At 46.8% G+C, this 15,449-nt stretch overlaps 1 protein-coding gene across 1 annotated transcript in view; it reads left to right on the top strand.

The window, feature by feature from the left end:
* LOC139266712 (dynein axonemal heavy chain 8-like) overlaps positions 1 to 15,449 on the top strand; it is a 2,132,242-nt gene that overhangs the window by 1,883,789 nt on the left and 233,004 nt on the right. Inside the window, exon 74 of the mRNA XM_070884298.1 lies at positions 419 to 595. Within this exon, the coding sequence (XP_070740399.1) occupies positions 419 to 595 (177 nt within the window). The remainder of the gene's footprint in view (positions 1 to 418; positions 596 to 15,449) is intronic.

Raw genomic sequence — 15,449 nt, 5'->3', positions numbered from 1 at the left:
ATTCCCGGTCCCAATCTGGCATCCTGAATGGGGCCTTCCGCTGAGTGGCCAGAGAGCTCACCTGTTTCAGGCAGTAGGCCCTTTTAATCTGCAAATCTGGAGTCATATGACCCCGATTGCTATTTTAAAAGACAACTGCTCAATCCTACCTGGCAGTACAGCCAAAGAGAAGCAAAGACAGTAAGTCTTAAATTATTTTTGTCGGGCCAAGTAGAGCAGGCCAAGCTGCCAGAGCTCGGCCTTCGGGCCTCCCAATATTGCACCAGCCAGAGTTGGTGAGCAGCAGTGGTGCACTTGCAGCCAAATATCAGGTTGATAATGAAACCTGGATTTCAAAATGTCATTAACTGAAGCATCATACCGAGTAACAATATCCAAAATATTTTTCATGTCCTTCTCTCAATATGACTTCCTGCAGGTGCTAAGGGAGGTGACAGTGAGTGCACAGGCAGCAGAGCTGGTCAAGAATGAAGTCCTGATCGTAAAAAATAAGTCCCAGAAGATTGTGGATGAAATAGAAGTGGACAAAAATATAGCAGAGGGCACACTATTAGCTGCAAAGCCAGCACTCGATGCTGCAGAGGCTGCTTTGAATGTGAGTATTTCAACTAATTGATACAGGAGGGATTTCAGGGTATTGTTAAGGAGACAGTCATTCATATGTAGCCAATTGTCAATGTCTACTACATTGTGTCCCAGCTGAAGCTAACTTGGGACTATTTGCCCTTGATGCTCCCACATTGACTTGTCATTTCAAAAGCCAACCTCCCCATAATTAGAAGTATTTGAAAATAACAGTAATCATTAGAAATGTAATCCAGTATAACAAGTCAATGAAAAATTGAAATTATAAATTACAAAATCTAATGGTAAAATATTAAAATAATAATTAACGGTTATAATTGAGTAAAATATTTCAATGTAAATTAAGACGTTTATTTACAAATTGAAAATGAGACCAGAAGAAAATGGTACAGACATTGGGGCCAAAATTGCCCCTCCAGGGCACTAATGGGGCGCAACCAGTTTTTGCCTGGGGAAAGGACCACCACCTGGAAAATTGTCCCGAAGGTTTGGTCGGTTGACTCTTGGGTCGGACCGACCATGGCGGCGCTAGCATGGACTGGGCTGCCATCATGCAGCCCGGCACTCCAGCTTGGGTGCCGGGCTGCTGGCCCGGTCTCACACGTCCCTGGTGACCCAGTGGCGGCCACCAACGGGCCGCGCAGAGTGCGCAATGACCCTTCCCTTTAATTGACTCGCTATCGCCCCGGGAGCGCCCTCCAAAGGAAGCTCCGCTTCCTTTGAGGGGCATAAGGCCCAATGCCACGTCGAAGGCGGGACTTCCTGGCCGGGCTATAAAAGTCCCAGCCCCAGAAGATTCTCGGCCCCAATTGGGGCCTGGGGCAATTTTGCCCCGTTAATACGCAACGTCTCGCCATTTCTGGGTGTTTCCAATCCTTCCTTCCTTCCAAAACAAATACATTGCGGCACGCTGCCTGAGGCAGGGATTCGCTATGCTGACAGTTGGAGGCCGTGATGTAGAGTGTACAGGCCTCCTGATGGGCAAAAGTGAGAGCCAGGTCAGGGAAACAGCCAAGACCGTGGAGGACAGAGGACATTAAAAAAACAATTTCGAGAGAGTGACCAATATCAAGGAAACTGTAGGCTCAATTTTCCACATGGGTGATTTCTGGCGCAGTTGAAGAATTACGTACGATTTTTTAGTGGTCCATATACGCCAAAAAAAAATCCAAGTTTCGCCAGAATTAACTTTGAATTTGGAGCAGCGCAGATTGGCCTTAAGCTTTGTGGGTGGAGCTTAAGATCTGCGCCAAAAACTGATGTTGTTAGGGTAACTAGGGACGCTCAGAAGGCTGAGGCTAGAAACTAAAGTAGGGTAGAGACTGGACTGGAAACTGAAGCTGCTGCCTTCTGGGCCGAAAGAACCCCGCACCGGCCCGCTTGTTCACAAGCTTGATTTCGGAGATGACAGGGTTGACTTATGAGGAAAGGTTGAGGAGGTTGGGCCTCTACTCATTGGAATTCAGAGGAATGAGAGGTGATCTTATCGAAACGTATAAGATTATGAGGAGGCTTGACAAAGTGGAGGCAGAGAGGATGTTTCCACTGATGGGGGAGACTAGAACTAGGGGGCATGATCTTAGAATAAGGGGCCGCCCATTTAAAACTGAGATGAGGAGAAATTTCTTCTCTCAGAGGGTTGTAAATCTGTGGAATTCGCTGCCTCAGAGAGCTGTGGAAGCTGAGACATTGAATGGATTTAAGACAGAAATAGACAGCTTCTTAAACGATAAGGGGATAAGGGGTTATGGGGAGCGGGCAGGGAAGTGGAGCTGAGTCCATGATCAGATCAGCCATGATCTTATTGAATGGCGGAGCAGGCTCGAGGGACCGTATGGCTTACTCCTGTTCCTATTTCTTATGTTCTTACCGGGCCAAAAGATTTTGGCCCGAGAACACAGCGGGCCAGTGTGTGCAGGGTCCTTTTGGCCCGGAATTTAAGTAAAAAGGAATTAATTGCGTGAACCATTTAGGGCAGCTCCTGTGTAAAATACACTCTATGGGCCCAAGTTTCCACACGATAAAAAACGGGCGCCCCTCCGAGCTGGGCGCCCATTTTTCGCGCCTAAAACGGCGCCTAAAAAAAGCTCGCGATTCTGGGGCGTTCTGCAACTCCTTGTCTGCCTGGCACGGCACCCAGGGGGGCGGAGCCTACACTCGCGCCGATTTTGTAAGTGGGAGGGGGCGGGTACTATTTAAATTATTTTTTTTCCTGCCGGCAACGCTGCGCATGCGCGTTGGAGCATTCGCGCATGCTCAGTGTGAAAAAAATATTGACACTCGGCCATTTTTGTAGCTCTTTGTAGCTGTTTAATTTTTAAACATTTTTTAATAAAAGCACATTGCCATCAGCACTTGCAGCCTTCTCACTGTCTACTTCCCCCCTCCCCCCCGCGGAAAAACGGGCGCCTCCTCCCCCCCCCCCCGCGGGAAAGAACGGGCGCCTCCTCCCCCCCCCGCGGGAAGAACGGGCGCCTCCTCCCCCCCCGCGCGGCAAGAACGGGCGCCTCCTCCCCCCCCCCCCCCCGCGGCAAGAACGGGCGCCTCCTCCCCCCCCCGCGCGGCAAGAACGGGCGCCTCCTCCCCCCCCCCCCCCCGCGGCAAGAACGGGCGCCTCCTCCCCCCACCCCGCGGGAAGAACGGGCGCCTCCTCCCGCCCCGCGGGAAGAACGGGCGCCTCGTCCCCCCCCCCGCGGGAAAGAACGGGCGCCTCCTCCCCCCCCCCCCCCCGCGGGAAGAACGGGCGCCTCGTCCCCCCCCCCGCGGGAAAGAACGGGCGCCTCGTCCCCCCCCCCGCGGGAAAGAACGGGCGCCTCCTCCCCCCCCCCCCCCGCGCGGCAAGAACGGGCGCCTCCTCCCCCCACCCCGCGGGAAGAACGGGCGCCTCCTCCCGCCCCGCGGGAAGAACGGGCGCCTCGTCCCCCCCCCCGCGGGAAAGAACGGGCGCCTCCTCCCCCCCCGCGCGGCAAGAACGGGCGCCTCCTCCCCCCACCCCGCGGGAAGAACGGGCGCCTCCTCCCGCCCCGCGGGAAGAACGGGCGCCTCCTCCTCCCCCCCCCCCCCCCCCCCCGCGGGAAGAACGGACATCTCAGGCTTCCTGCAGAATTCTCCGTGCCTGAAGCACTTTCACACAGGTAGGAAGATGGTTTATTTAATCTTTTCTTTGCTTATAAATTTTTATTCAGGTTGGATTTATTTGTATAATATTTGTAGAAGTATAAATAAGGATTTATTGTAGAATTTAATGACTTCCCTTCCCCCCCCACCTCGTTCTGGACGCCTAATTTGTAACCTGCGCCTGATTTTTTAATGTGTAGAACAGGTTTTTTCAGTTCTACAAAAATCTTCACTTGCTCCATTCTAACTTAGTTTGGAGTACGTTTTCACTGTGGAAACTTTGAAATCAGGCGTCAGTGGCCGGACACGTCCACCCCTTTTGAAGAAAAAATTCTGTTCCAAAGTAGAACTGTTCTACCTGACTAGAACTGCAGAAAAAAAATGTGGAGAATTGCGATTTCTAAGATAGTCCGTTTTCCACCAGTTGCTCCTAAAAATCAGGCGCAAATCATGTGGAAACTTGGGCCCTATAAATGCAAGTCAGATTGAAATGAGAAAGGGTTAGATGGCAGCTCCCTCTCCCTCCTCCCCTGATGGCTCCAGTGCCTGCTGGGGTACAGATCTACCTCCCCAGTGGCCTGTCCCATGTTCATTCGTCTTGCATGAGCCGAAAGCATCAGCTACTTGCTGGTTGAGTGCATCCTGACCTAGCCTCAATATCCACACATGCACATTTCCAACAGGGATTGCTGAATAGCCATCAGGTAAAGGAATCCTGGTTGATTTTTTCCTCATCCCCCCACCTACCTGCCCTGCCTTCAGCCTCCCGGTCTGCTCCCCCGCCCCTAGCAATGGCCAAAGGCGTTCTCCTGCCCCTAGCCCAGGCCAAGTGGTCTCCTCCCTCCCGGGTCAAAGACTTCCCCCCACCCCCTCTCCCTCCCCCACCTCTCTCTTCCTCCCTCACCTCTCTCTCCCCTTCTCTCTTAACTTTCCTGCTGCTGCTGTCCAAGCATCTGCTGTATCTACCTGCGCGGATTTCCTTACCTGCGCTGATTTCTTTAACTGTCCGCAAGGGTTTTCTTGAGTGGCCAAATACGCTGGCCTAAGTAAAAATGGAGTAAATATTAGCTGGCCAAAGTTGCCTAAGTGGCCAGAATTGGTGTAGGTGACTGGTAAAACCCCCTTTTGAGAAAAAAAAAACTTACCACAAAAAAGGTAACTCAGTGAGTTACACTGGTGCAAATTGATTGGGGAAACTGGGGATTTTTAAGTTAGGCCAGAAAAAGCAGCCTACTCCAAAACAAACGGAGCAAATACTAGGGAAAATTGAGCCCAAAATCTCAGCATGATTTTCTCTCCATTTGATGAGGATGTTGGGAAGTATAATTCAAATGATTTTTTTGTCAGAGAGAACACTAGTACAGCCATGTATGTTCAGTACTTTCTGTTTTTGTCTTTGATAAGCATTATTCACTGTATAATTGGGCACCTACTGTCAATAAAAAGCATCCCTCCCTATTTTCTTCCTTACGTTTTTCTTCCAGATTTCCTCCCCTCCTTATCTATTGGGGTGCCCTGTAACATCACTAATAGTGAGCTGCCCACGCATCCCAGAGTGGCTCCATTGAAAACAATGAGGACTGTGACTTCAGCTGCACAGCCGCAGATTTGTTTACAGACCCCCAAACAGTAGTTGTAATCTAGGGCAGATAATAAATCAGGAAATTAGAGGCGCATGTAAAAAGGGTAATACGGTAATCATGGGGGACTTTAATCTACATATAGACTGGGCAAACCAAATATGCAGTAATAGTGTGGAGGACGAATTCATGAAATGTATACAAGATAGTTTTTTAGATCAGTATGTTGAGGAACCAACTAGAGCACACGCTATTTTAGATCTCGTATTGTGCATTGAGAAAGGGTTAATTAATAACCTTGTAGTAAAGTTGCCCTGAGGGAAGACTGACACAATATGCAGAATTTTATATTAAGTTTGAAAGTGATTTAGTTAAATCAAAAACTAGGGTCTTAAATCCAAACAAAGAAAACTATGTAGGTATAAGGGGAGAGTTGGCAAAGGTAGATTGGGGAAACTACATTAAAAGGTATGACAGTAGACAAACAATGACTAGGATTTAAAGAATTAATACATAATTTGCAACAAATATACATTCCTTTAAGGCAGAAAAAACCCACAAGAAAAGTGGTCCAACCGTGGCTAACAAGAGAAGTTAAAGATAGTATTAGATCAAAGGAAGAGACTTATAATGATGCCAAAAGGAGCAGTAAGCCTGAGGATTGGGAGGATTTTAGAATTCAGCAAAGAAGGACCAAGAAATTGATCAAGAAAGGGAAAATAGAATATGAGAGTAAACTAGCCAGAGACATAAAAACAGACTGTAAAAGCGTCTATAGGTATGTAAAAAGGAAAAGATTAGTGAAAATAAATGTGGGTCCCCTACAGACTGAGACAGGAGAAATTATAATGGGGAATAAGGAAATGGCAGAGAAATTAAATAAATACGTTATGTTTGGCTTCACAGAAGACACGCAAAACCTCCCAGAAATAGTGGAGAACCAAGGGTCTAGAGAGAATGAGGAACTGAAAGAAATTAGTATTAGTAAAAAAAATAGTGCGGGAGAAATTAATGGGACTGAAAGCCGATAAATTCCCTAGACCTGATGGCCTACATCCTAGGGTTTTGAAAGAGGTGGCTATGGAGATAGTGGATGGATTGGTTGTCACCTTCCAAAATTGCATAGATTCTAGAAAGGTTGCCGCAGATTGGAAGGTAGCAAATGTAATCCCGCTATTTAAGAAAAGAGGGAGAGAGAAAATGGGGAACTACAAACCAGTTAGCCTGACATCAGTAGTAGGGACATGCTTGAATCTATTATTAAGGATGTGATAACAGGGCACTTAGAAAATAATAATAGGATTGGGTAGAGTCAACATGGATTTATGAAAGGGAAATCATGTTTGACAAATCTGTTGGAGTATTTTGAGGTTATAACTACCAGAATAGATAAGGGGTAACCAGTTGATGTGGTATATTTGAATTTTCAGAACGCATTCGATAAGATGCCACGCAAGAGGTCATTAAACAAAATTAGGGCTCCTCTATTGGTGGTAATATACTAGCATGAATTGAGGATTCACTAATGGATACAAAACAGAGAATACATAAAAACATAAGAAATAGGAGCAGGAGTAGGTAATTTGGCCCCTCGAGCCTGCTCTACCATTCAATATGATCATGGCTGATCTAATCATTGCCTCAACTCCACTTTCCTGCCTGTTCACTATAACCCTTGACTCCCCTGTCGTTCAAAAAAGTAACTAACTCTACTTCAAATATATTCAATGACCCAACTTCCACAGTTCTCTGGGGTAGAGAATTCCAAAGATTCATGGCCCTCTGAGAGAAGAAATTCCTCCTCATCCCCATTTTAAATGTGCGATCCTTTATTCTGAAACTATGCCCCTTAGTTCGAGATTCATCTACAAGGGGAAGCATTCTCTCTGCATCTACCCTGTCCACAATCTTATACGTTTCAATAAGATCACTTCTCATTCTTCTAAACTCCAATGAGTATAGGCCCAACCTGCTCAACTTATCTTCATCAGACAACCCCCTCATCTCAGTAATCAACCAAGTGAACCTTCTCTGAACGGCCTCCAATGCAAGTATATCCCTGCTTAAATAAGACTAAAACTGTACGCAGTACTCCAGGTGTGGTCTCACCAAAGCCCTGTATAGTTGTAGCAAGACTTCCCTACTGTTATATTCGCATCAATCGCGCCGGTAAAAATATCTGAAACAGGGTAGGTGCGCAGCATTTCCAGCAGTGAGCGATTTCGGCCCCTTTCTTACTCACTGAAATATATCTTTGCTGAGAATTATCAACTATCTCCTTAAATGTCTGCCACTGCTTTTCTACCGTCTTACCCTTTAATCACTTTTCCCACTCCACTTCAGCCAAATCTGTCTTCATACCTTTGTAAGAATATAAGAACATAAGAAATAAGAGCAGGAGTAGGCCATTTGGCCCCTCGAGCCTGCTCCGCCATTTAATAAGATAATGGCTGATCCGATCATGGACTCAGCTCCACTTCCCTGCCCGTTCCCCATAACCCTTTACTCCCTTATCGCTCAAAAATCTGTTTATCTCTGCCTTAAATATAGTCAATGATCTAGCCTCCACAACTCTCTGGGGCAGAGAATTCCATAGATTTACAACCCTCTGAGAGAAGAAATTTCTCCTCATCTCAATTTAAATGGGCGGTCCCTTATTCTGAGACTATGTCCCCTAGTTTTAGTTTCCTCTATGAGTGGAAATATCCTCTCTGCAACCACCTTGTCGAGCCCCCTCATTATCTTATACGTTTCGATAAGATCACCTCTCATTCTTCTGAACTCCAATGTGTACAGGCCAAATTACTCAACCTATCCTCATAAGTCAACCCCCTCATCTCCGGAATTAACCCAGTGAATCTTCTCTGAACAGCCTCCAATGCCAGTATATCCTTCCTTAAATACGAGACCAAAACTGTGCATAGTACTCCATGTGTGGCCTCATCAATACCCTGTACAGTTGTAGCAGGACTTCTCTGCTTTTGTATGCTATCCCCAAGTAATTGTCTTTATTTAAGTTCAGGCCACTAGTTTGAGACCCAAGTAAAATAATGGAGCTAAAGGTGGACAAGTCCCCTGGGCCTGCATTCTACGATCTTAAAAGAAGTGGCTGCAGAGATAGTGGATGCATTGGTTGTAATCAACCAAAATTCCCTGAAGTCTGGAGAGTTCCCAGCGGATTGGAAAACTGCAAATGTAACACCCCTATTTCAAAAAGGAGGGAGACAGAAAGCAGGAAACTATAGACCAGTTAGCATAAAATCTGTCGTTGGGAAAATGCTAGAGTCCATTATTAAGGAAACAGTAGCAGCACATTTGGAATATCAAAATGCAGTCAAGCAGAGTCAGCCTGGTTTTATGAAAGGGAAATCATGTTTGAAAAATTTGTTGAAGTTCTTTGAGGATGTAACAAGCAGGGTGGATAAGGGGGAACCAGTGGAAGCGATGTATTTGGATTTACAGAAGGCATTTGATAAGGTGCTACATAAAAGGTTACTGCACAAGATAAAAGCTCACGGGTTTGGGAGTAATATAATAGCATGGATAGAAGATTGGCTAGCTAACAGACAACAGAGAATGGGATAAATGATTCATTCTTGGGTTGGCAATCAGTAACTTGTGGGGCGCCGCAGGGATCGGTGCTGTGGCCTCAACTATTTACAATCTATATTCATGACGTGGATGAAGGGACCGAGTGTAATGTAGCCAAGTTTGCTGATGATATAAAGATTTGTGGGAAAGCAAATTGTGAGGAGGACACAAAGAATCTGCAAGGCGATATAGACAGGCTGAGTGAGCAAAAATTTAGCAGATGGAGTATAATGTGGGAAACTGTGAGGTTATCCACTTTGACAGAAAAAATAAAAAAGTAACATTTTTATTTAAATCGAGAAAAATTACAAAATACTGAAGTATAGAGGGACCTGGGGGTCCTTGTGCATGAAACGCAAAATGTTTGTATGCAGGTGCAGCAAGTAATCAGGAAGGCAAATGGAATGTTGGCCTTTATTGCAAAGGGGATAGAGTATAAAAGCAGGGAAGTCCTGCTACAACTGCACAGGGTATTGGTGAGACCATGCCTAGAGCACTGCATACAGTTTTGGTCTCCTTATTTAAGGCTCGAGGGAACATATGGCCTACTCCTGCTATTATTTCTTATGTTCTAAGTTTCTCACCCTCAAACTGAATTTGAAATTCTAACATTCTGTGATCACTCTTTCCTAGAGGATCCTTTACTATGAGATCATTAATTAATCCTATCTCATTACACATTACCAGATCTAAAATAGCCTTCTCCCTGGTTGGTTCCACAACGTATTGTTCTAAGAAACCATCCCGAATACACTCTATGAACTCGTTCTCAAGGGTACCTTTGCCAATATGATTTGTCCAATCTATATGAAGATTAAAATCGCCCATGATTATTGACGTACTATTCTTACAAGCCTCCATTATTTCTTGATTTATACTCTGTCCTACAGTGTAGCTAAAGTTAGGAGGCCTATGGACTATTCCCATCAGTGACTTCTTTCACATTATTTCTTATCTCCACCTAAACTGATTCTACATCTTGATTTTCTGAGTCAGTATCATTTCTCACTACTGCACTGATCCCATCCTTTATTAATGGAGCTACCCCACCTTTTCCTTTCTGCCTATCCTTCCAAAATGTCAAATAACCCTAATATTCAGTTCCCAGCCTTGGTCACCTTGCAACTACGTTTCTGTCATGGCTATCAGATCATATCTATTTATTTCTATTTGTGCTGTCAACTCATCTATCTTTTTACGAATGCTGCGTACATTCAGATAAAAAGCTTTTAATTTTGTCTTTTTACTATTTTTCCCTACCATGACTCTTCTTTCTGGTGCACTCTTATGTTTATACGCTCTGTCCCTTCCTGTTACACTCTGGTTATCATTAACCATATCAGTACCTTGCACTATTAGCTTCTCCTTTCTCTTTGAGTTTTTTAATTTCCCCTCACCTGAACCCTCCTCCCCACTATTTAGTTTAGAGTAGAGGTCGCCTCTGAAGCGAAATTCTGCTCTTTGTTGGTTTTTTTAATTCGGACCTGGAACTCGCTTTTATTGGGGTGGTGATTGCACGAGAGGGGCGGATACAGGGCGGTGACAACACTGGAGGGGCGGAAATTGGGGCGGTGCGGAGTGACCACTGCAATGACATCATCACGAAGCCGCATCACCACGGCTCTCCCTTTCACTTAAAAGGGAGAGCCGTCATGATTTTAAAATTTCGGCCCACTGGGCCACCAGGGAGGGTTTGGGCCGGGCCAGTGGCCTGGCACCCAAGAGGGCAGCAAGGCTGCCTGTTGGCAGCCCAGCCGAACCTGGGGGCATAATTGCCGGGTCAACATGGCAGTCGGCCGACAAAAATAAAACATGGCGGCAGCAGCAGTGTGCCTTCCCCTTTAAGGGAAGCCACACCGCCATTGCAGAAGGCTACGGCCTCACTGGACCACCGGGAAAAAACAGGTTTTGGCACCACCGGGAGGCCGAAGATTTTTAGAGGCGAATGTCGCAGTGTGGCCGCCGATTTGCGGTGGTAACAGGCCTTAAGGAAAGGGGCAATTTCAGCCTCAAGATGCCTCTTTGAGTATAAGAGGAACGACGACTTACTGCAATTATATAGGGCACGGTGAGACTACTCCTGGAGCATTGTGTACAGTTTTGGTCTCCTTACCTAAGGAAGGATATACTTGCCATGGAGGGAGTGCAAAGAAGGTTTACCAGACTGATTCCTGTGATGGGGGGATTGTCCTATGAGGAGAGATTGAGTACAGTAGGCTGAGCTTTAAACCACATATTCGCAGCATAACTAAGACCGACTATTTCCACTTCTGTTACTTCACCCGTCTCCACCCTTGTCTCAGCTCATCCGCTGATGAAGCTCTCATCCATGACTTTGTTACCTCTAGACTTGACTATTCCAACGCACTCCTGGCTGGCCTCCCACATTCTACCCTACGTAAACGAGAGGTGATCCAAAACTCGTCGGCCTGTGTCCTAACTCACACCAATTCCCGTTCACACATCACCCCTGTGCTCGCTGACCTACATTGGTTAATCAACGCCTCGATTTCAGAATTCTGATCCTTATTTTCAAATCCCACCATGGCCTCACCCCTCCCTATCTCTAATGTCCTCCTGCCCCACAACCTCCCCGAGATGTCTGTGCTCCTCTAATTCTGCCCTCTTGAGCATCCCTGATTATAATTGTTCAACCATTGGCGGCCGTGCCTTCTGTTGCCTAGGCCCCAAGCTCTGGAACTCCCTGTCTAAACCTCTCTGCCTCTCTCCTTCTCTTTCTGCCTTCAAGCTGCTCCTTAAAACAGACCTCTTCAACTGCACCACTTTCTACTTATGTGGCTCAGTGTCAAATTTTTCATCCCATAATACTCCTGTGAAGCACCTTGGGATGTTTCACTACATTAAGGGTGCTATATAAATACAAGTTGTTGTTGTTGTTGTTGAAGCATACAAAATTCTTACAGGGTTTGACAGGGTTGATGCAGGTAGATGTTTCCCCTGGCTGAGAAGTTTAGAACCAGCAGTCACAGTCTCAGGATAAGGGGTCGGCCATTTAGGACTGAGATGAGGAGATATTTCTTCACTCAGAGGGTGGTGAATCTTTAGAACTCTCTACCCCAGAGAGGTAAACGTTTGGATATTAAGGGAATCAACGGATATGGGTGTTGTGTATGGAGAAAGAGTCAGACTGAAAACTGTGAGCTCAAAGTAAACTGTGACCTTCGTCTTTTATTGCAGGTCTCCAGAGTGCCTCTCCAACCTGTGAAGCCTTCTTAAATACCTGTGCTCCCAAGGGATTATGGGATCCCTTGGGACTCCAGGGGAAGAGCCTTCTGGTGACTGTACAGATTAAATACAAGTCCACATATATAACAACATTCCCTCCCAAAGTTAATAGTGTAACTATTTACAATGTGAGTTGATCTGGGGCCCTTCTTGCCCTGGTTGATCGTCTCGGTGTGAAAGCTGGTGTTGTTGAATCATTTGTTGGGCCCTCGCTGGGCTGTTGTGCAGCTGGCCTTGCTGGGCTGCCTGGTGTGTTGGGCCTGCTGGGCTGCTATGGATGATGGGTTCTGCTTCGTGGTCAACCATGGTGCCGATTGCCATTGGTGTGTGTTGGGGGATCAAAAAAGGTAGGGTCCAAGGTGGGTTGCTCAGGATAACTGTGAATCTGAGTTTGATTTGGTCCAAGTATTTCCGGTGAATGAGTCCATTTGAAAGTTTGACCCAAAACACCCTGCTCCCCTCTTTGGCCACGACAGTGCTGGGAAGCCACTTGGGACCTTGTCCATAATTTAATACAAATACAGGATCATTGATTTCAATCTCACGTGACACATTTGCGCTATCATGGTATGCACTTTGTTGAAGCCGCCTACTCTCTACCTGTTCATGTAGATCAGGGTGAACTAACGAGAGCCTTGTCTTAAGTGTTCTTTTCATGAGCAGTTCAGCAGGTGGGATCCCAGTGAGTGAGTGGGGTCTCATGCGGAAGCTAAGCAGGACTCGGGATAGGCGAATCTGCAGTGAGCCTTCAGTTATCCTCTTCAAGCCTTGCTTGATGGTTTGCACTGCTCTCTCTGCCTGACCATTGGACGCTGGTTTAAACGGGGCAGATGTGACATGTTTTATTCCATTACGAGTCATGAATTCTTTGAACTCAGCACTGGTAAAACATGGCCCGTTGTCGCTCACCAGGGCATCGGGTAAGCCGTGAGTGGTAAACATGGCCCGCAGGCTTTCAGTAGTGGCAGCAGACATTATCTCACATTCAATCCACTTGGAGTAGGCATCTACAACCACAAGGAACAGTTTACCCAAGAATGGGCCTGCATAGTCGACGTGTACCCTAGACCACGGTTTGGAGGGCCAAGACCATAAACTTAGCGGCGCCTCCCTGGGTACATTGCTTAACTGCGAGCATGTATTACATCTGTGAACGCAGGACTCTAAGTCCGCATCGATACCGGGCCACCACACGTGGGATCTGGCTATCGCTTTCATCGTTACGATGCCTGGGTGGGTACTGTGGAGGTCATTGATGAAGGTATCTCTGCCCTTCTTGGGGACCACTACTCGATTGCCCCACAGAAGGCAGTCTGCCTGTATAGACATTTCATCTTCGCGCTGCTGGAACGTCTTTATCTCTTCCTGCATTTCCACTGAGACACTGGACCAGCTCCCGTGAAGCACACAGCTTTTGACTCGAGATAATAAGGGGTCCTGGCTTGTCCAGGTTTTGATCTGCCGGGCAGTGACGGGTGATTGCTCACTCTCAAATGCTTCCATAACCATGGCTAGATCTGCAGGCTGCGCCATTTCCATCCCCGTGGTGGGCAATGGCAGCCTACTGAGAACATCGGCACAGTTTTCTGTGCCTGGCCTGCGGCGGATGGCGTAGTTGTGTGCGGACAACATGAGCACCCATCTCTGGATGCGGGCTGATGCGTTGGTATTTATCCCTTTACTCTCAGAAAACAGGGATATAAGTGGCTTATGGTCAGTTTCCAATTCGAATTTTAGCCCAAACAGGTATGGATGCATTTTCTTTACTCCATAGACACACGCTAACGCTTCTTTTTCAATCATGCTGTCGGCTCTCTCAGCAATCGGTTGCAGTTTCCCGAAATCGTTAGCTTGTTGCAATACACACCCAACGCCATATGACGACACATCACATGCTCGTACCAAACGCTTACATGGATCATACAACACAAGCAATTTGTTTGAGCAGAACAATTTCCTCGCTTTTACAAAGGCATTTTCTTGGCTTTTGCCCCAAACCCATTCTCCCCCTTTTCGTAGTAAGACATGTAATGGTCCTAGCAGGGTGCTGAGACTCGGTAAGAAGTTACAAGAGTTCCAGAAATGACCGCAGCGTCATCACGTTCTGTGGTCTCGGTGCGTTCTCGATTGCCTCCGTCTTCGCGTTGGTGCGCCTGATGCCGTCTGCCGCAATTCTTTGTGTAAGTTCTTAGTTTTGTACGAACTGGAATTAAGACTGGCCTTGGGGCCTTGTTGCACCACAACCTTTCGAAAGTCTTTTTGCCCATGATGGACTGGCTTGCGCCCGTGTCCAGCTCTATTGACACTGGGAGTCCATTTAGCTTAACATTCAGCATTATCGGGGGACAATTTGTGGTGAATGTGTGCACCCCATGTACCTCTGCCTCCTCGATCTAAGGCTTTGGTTCGTCATGATCCTCCGTAGATCAGTCCTCCTCTGCTTCATGATGGGCTGCAGGTTTAAAAGGCTTTTCAGTTCGCCTGCACACTCGTTGGAGGTGTCCCATTGTTCCACAGCCTTTGCAAACGTACTCTTTGAATCAGCATGAATGGAAATGATGATCACCCCCGCAGTGCCAACAAGGTGTTAATGGCCTTGCATTCATCACCCTTGATGATGGACTCTTGAGTCATCAGCGGACGTGCAGCTGTAGGCATGTGTGACCTGCCCTGTAAGTTATGATTCGAAAACAACATCACTTTGTTCACAGTACTTGTAGCAGCACTTGTGTGCTGAGAGATTTGCTTCATATTGTTACTAGTGGCAATGAACGCCTGGGCTATCGCTATGGCCTTACTCAAGGTTGGGGTCTCTACAGTCAAAAGTTTGTGAAGTATGGTTTCGTGGCCAATGCCAAGTACGAAAAAATCTCTGAGCATGTCCTTCAAATTCGCAATGTCCTGCAAGGCGTCTTAGCTCGGCGACATAATTTGCCACTTCCTGGCCTTCAGACCTTTTGTAGGTGTAGAACCGGTACCTCGCCATCAGAACACTTTCCTTCGGGTTCAAATGCTCTCGGACCAGTGTGCACAAATTGTCGTATGATTTCTCCGTGGGTTTCGCTGGAGTGAGCGGATTCTTCATGGGGCCATACATTGGTGCCCCACAGACAGTGAGGAGGATCGCCCTTCGTTTGGCAGCGTTCTCTTCCCCATCTAGCTCATTGGCCACAAAGTATTAGTCGAGTTGCTCCACAAAAGTTTCCCAATCATCTCCCTCCGAAAATTTCTCCAGGTGCCCACTGTTCTCTGCATCTTTGGGTTCGCTATCTGTATCTCATCGCCAGTTGTTGTGTATGGAGAAAGAGTCAGACTGAACCTTGTGAGCTC

Source organism: Pristiophorus japonicus, chromosome 7 (assembly GCF_044704955.1).
Source record: "Pristiophorus japonicus isolate sPriJap1 chromosome 7, sPriJap1.hap1, whole genome shotgun sequence".
In the NCBI taxonomy this organism is placed as follows: domain Eukaryota; kingdom Metazoa; phylum Chordata; class Chondrichthyes; family Pristiophoridae; genus Pristiophorus; species Pristiophorus japonicus.
This window is presented reverse-complemented; position numbering and strand designations above follow the sequence as displayed.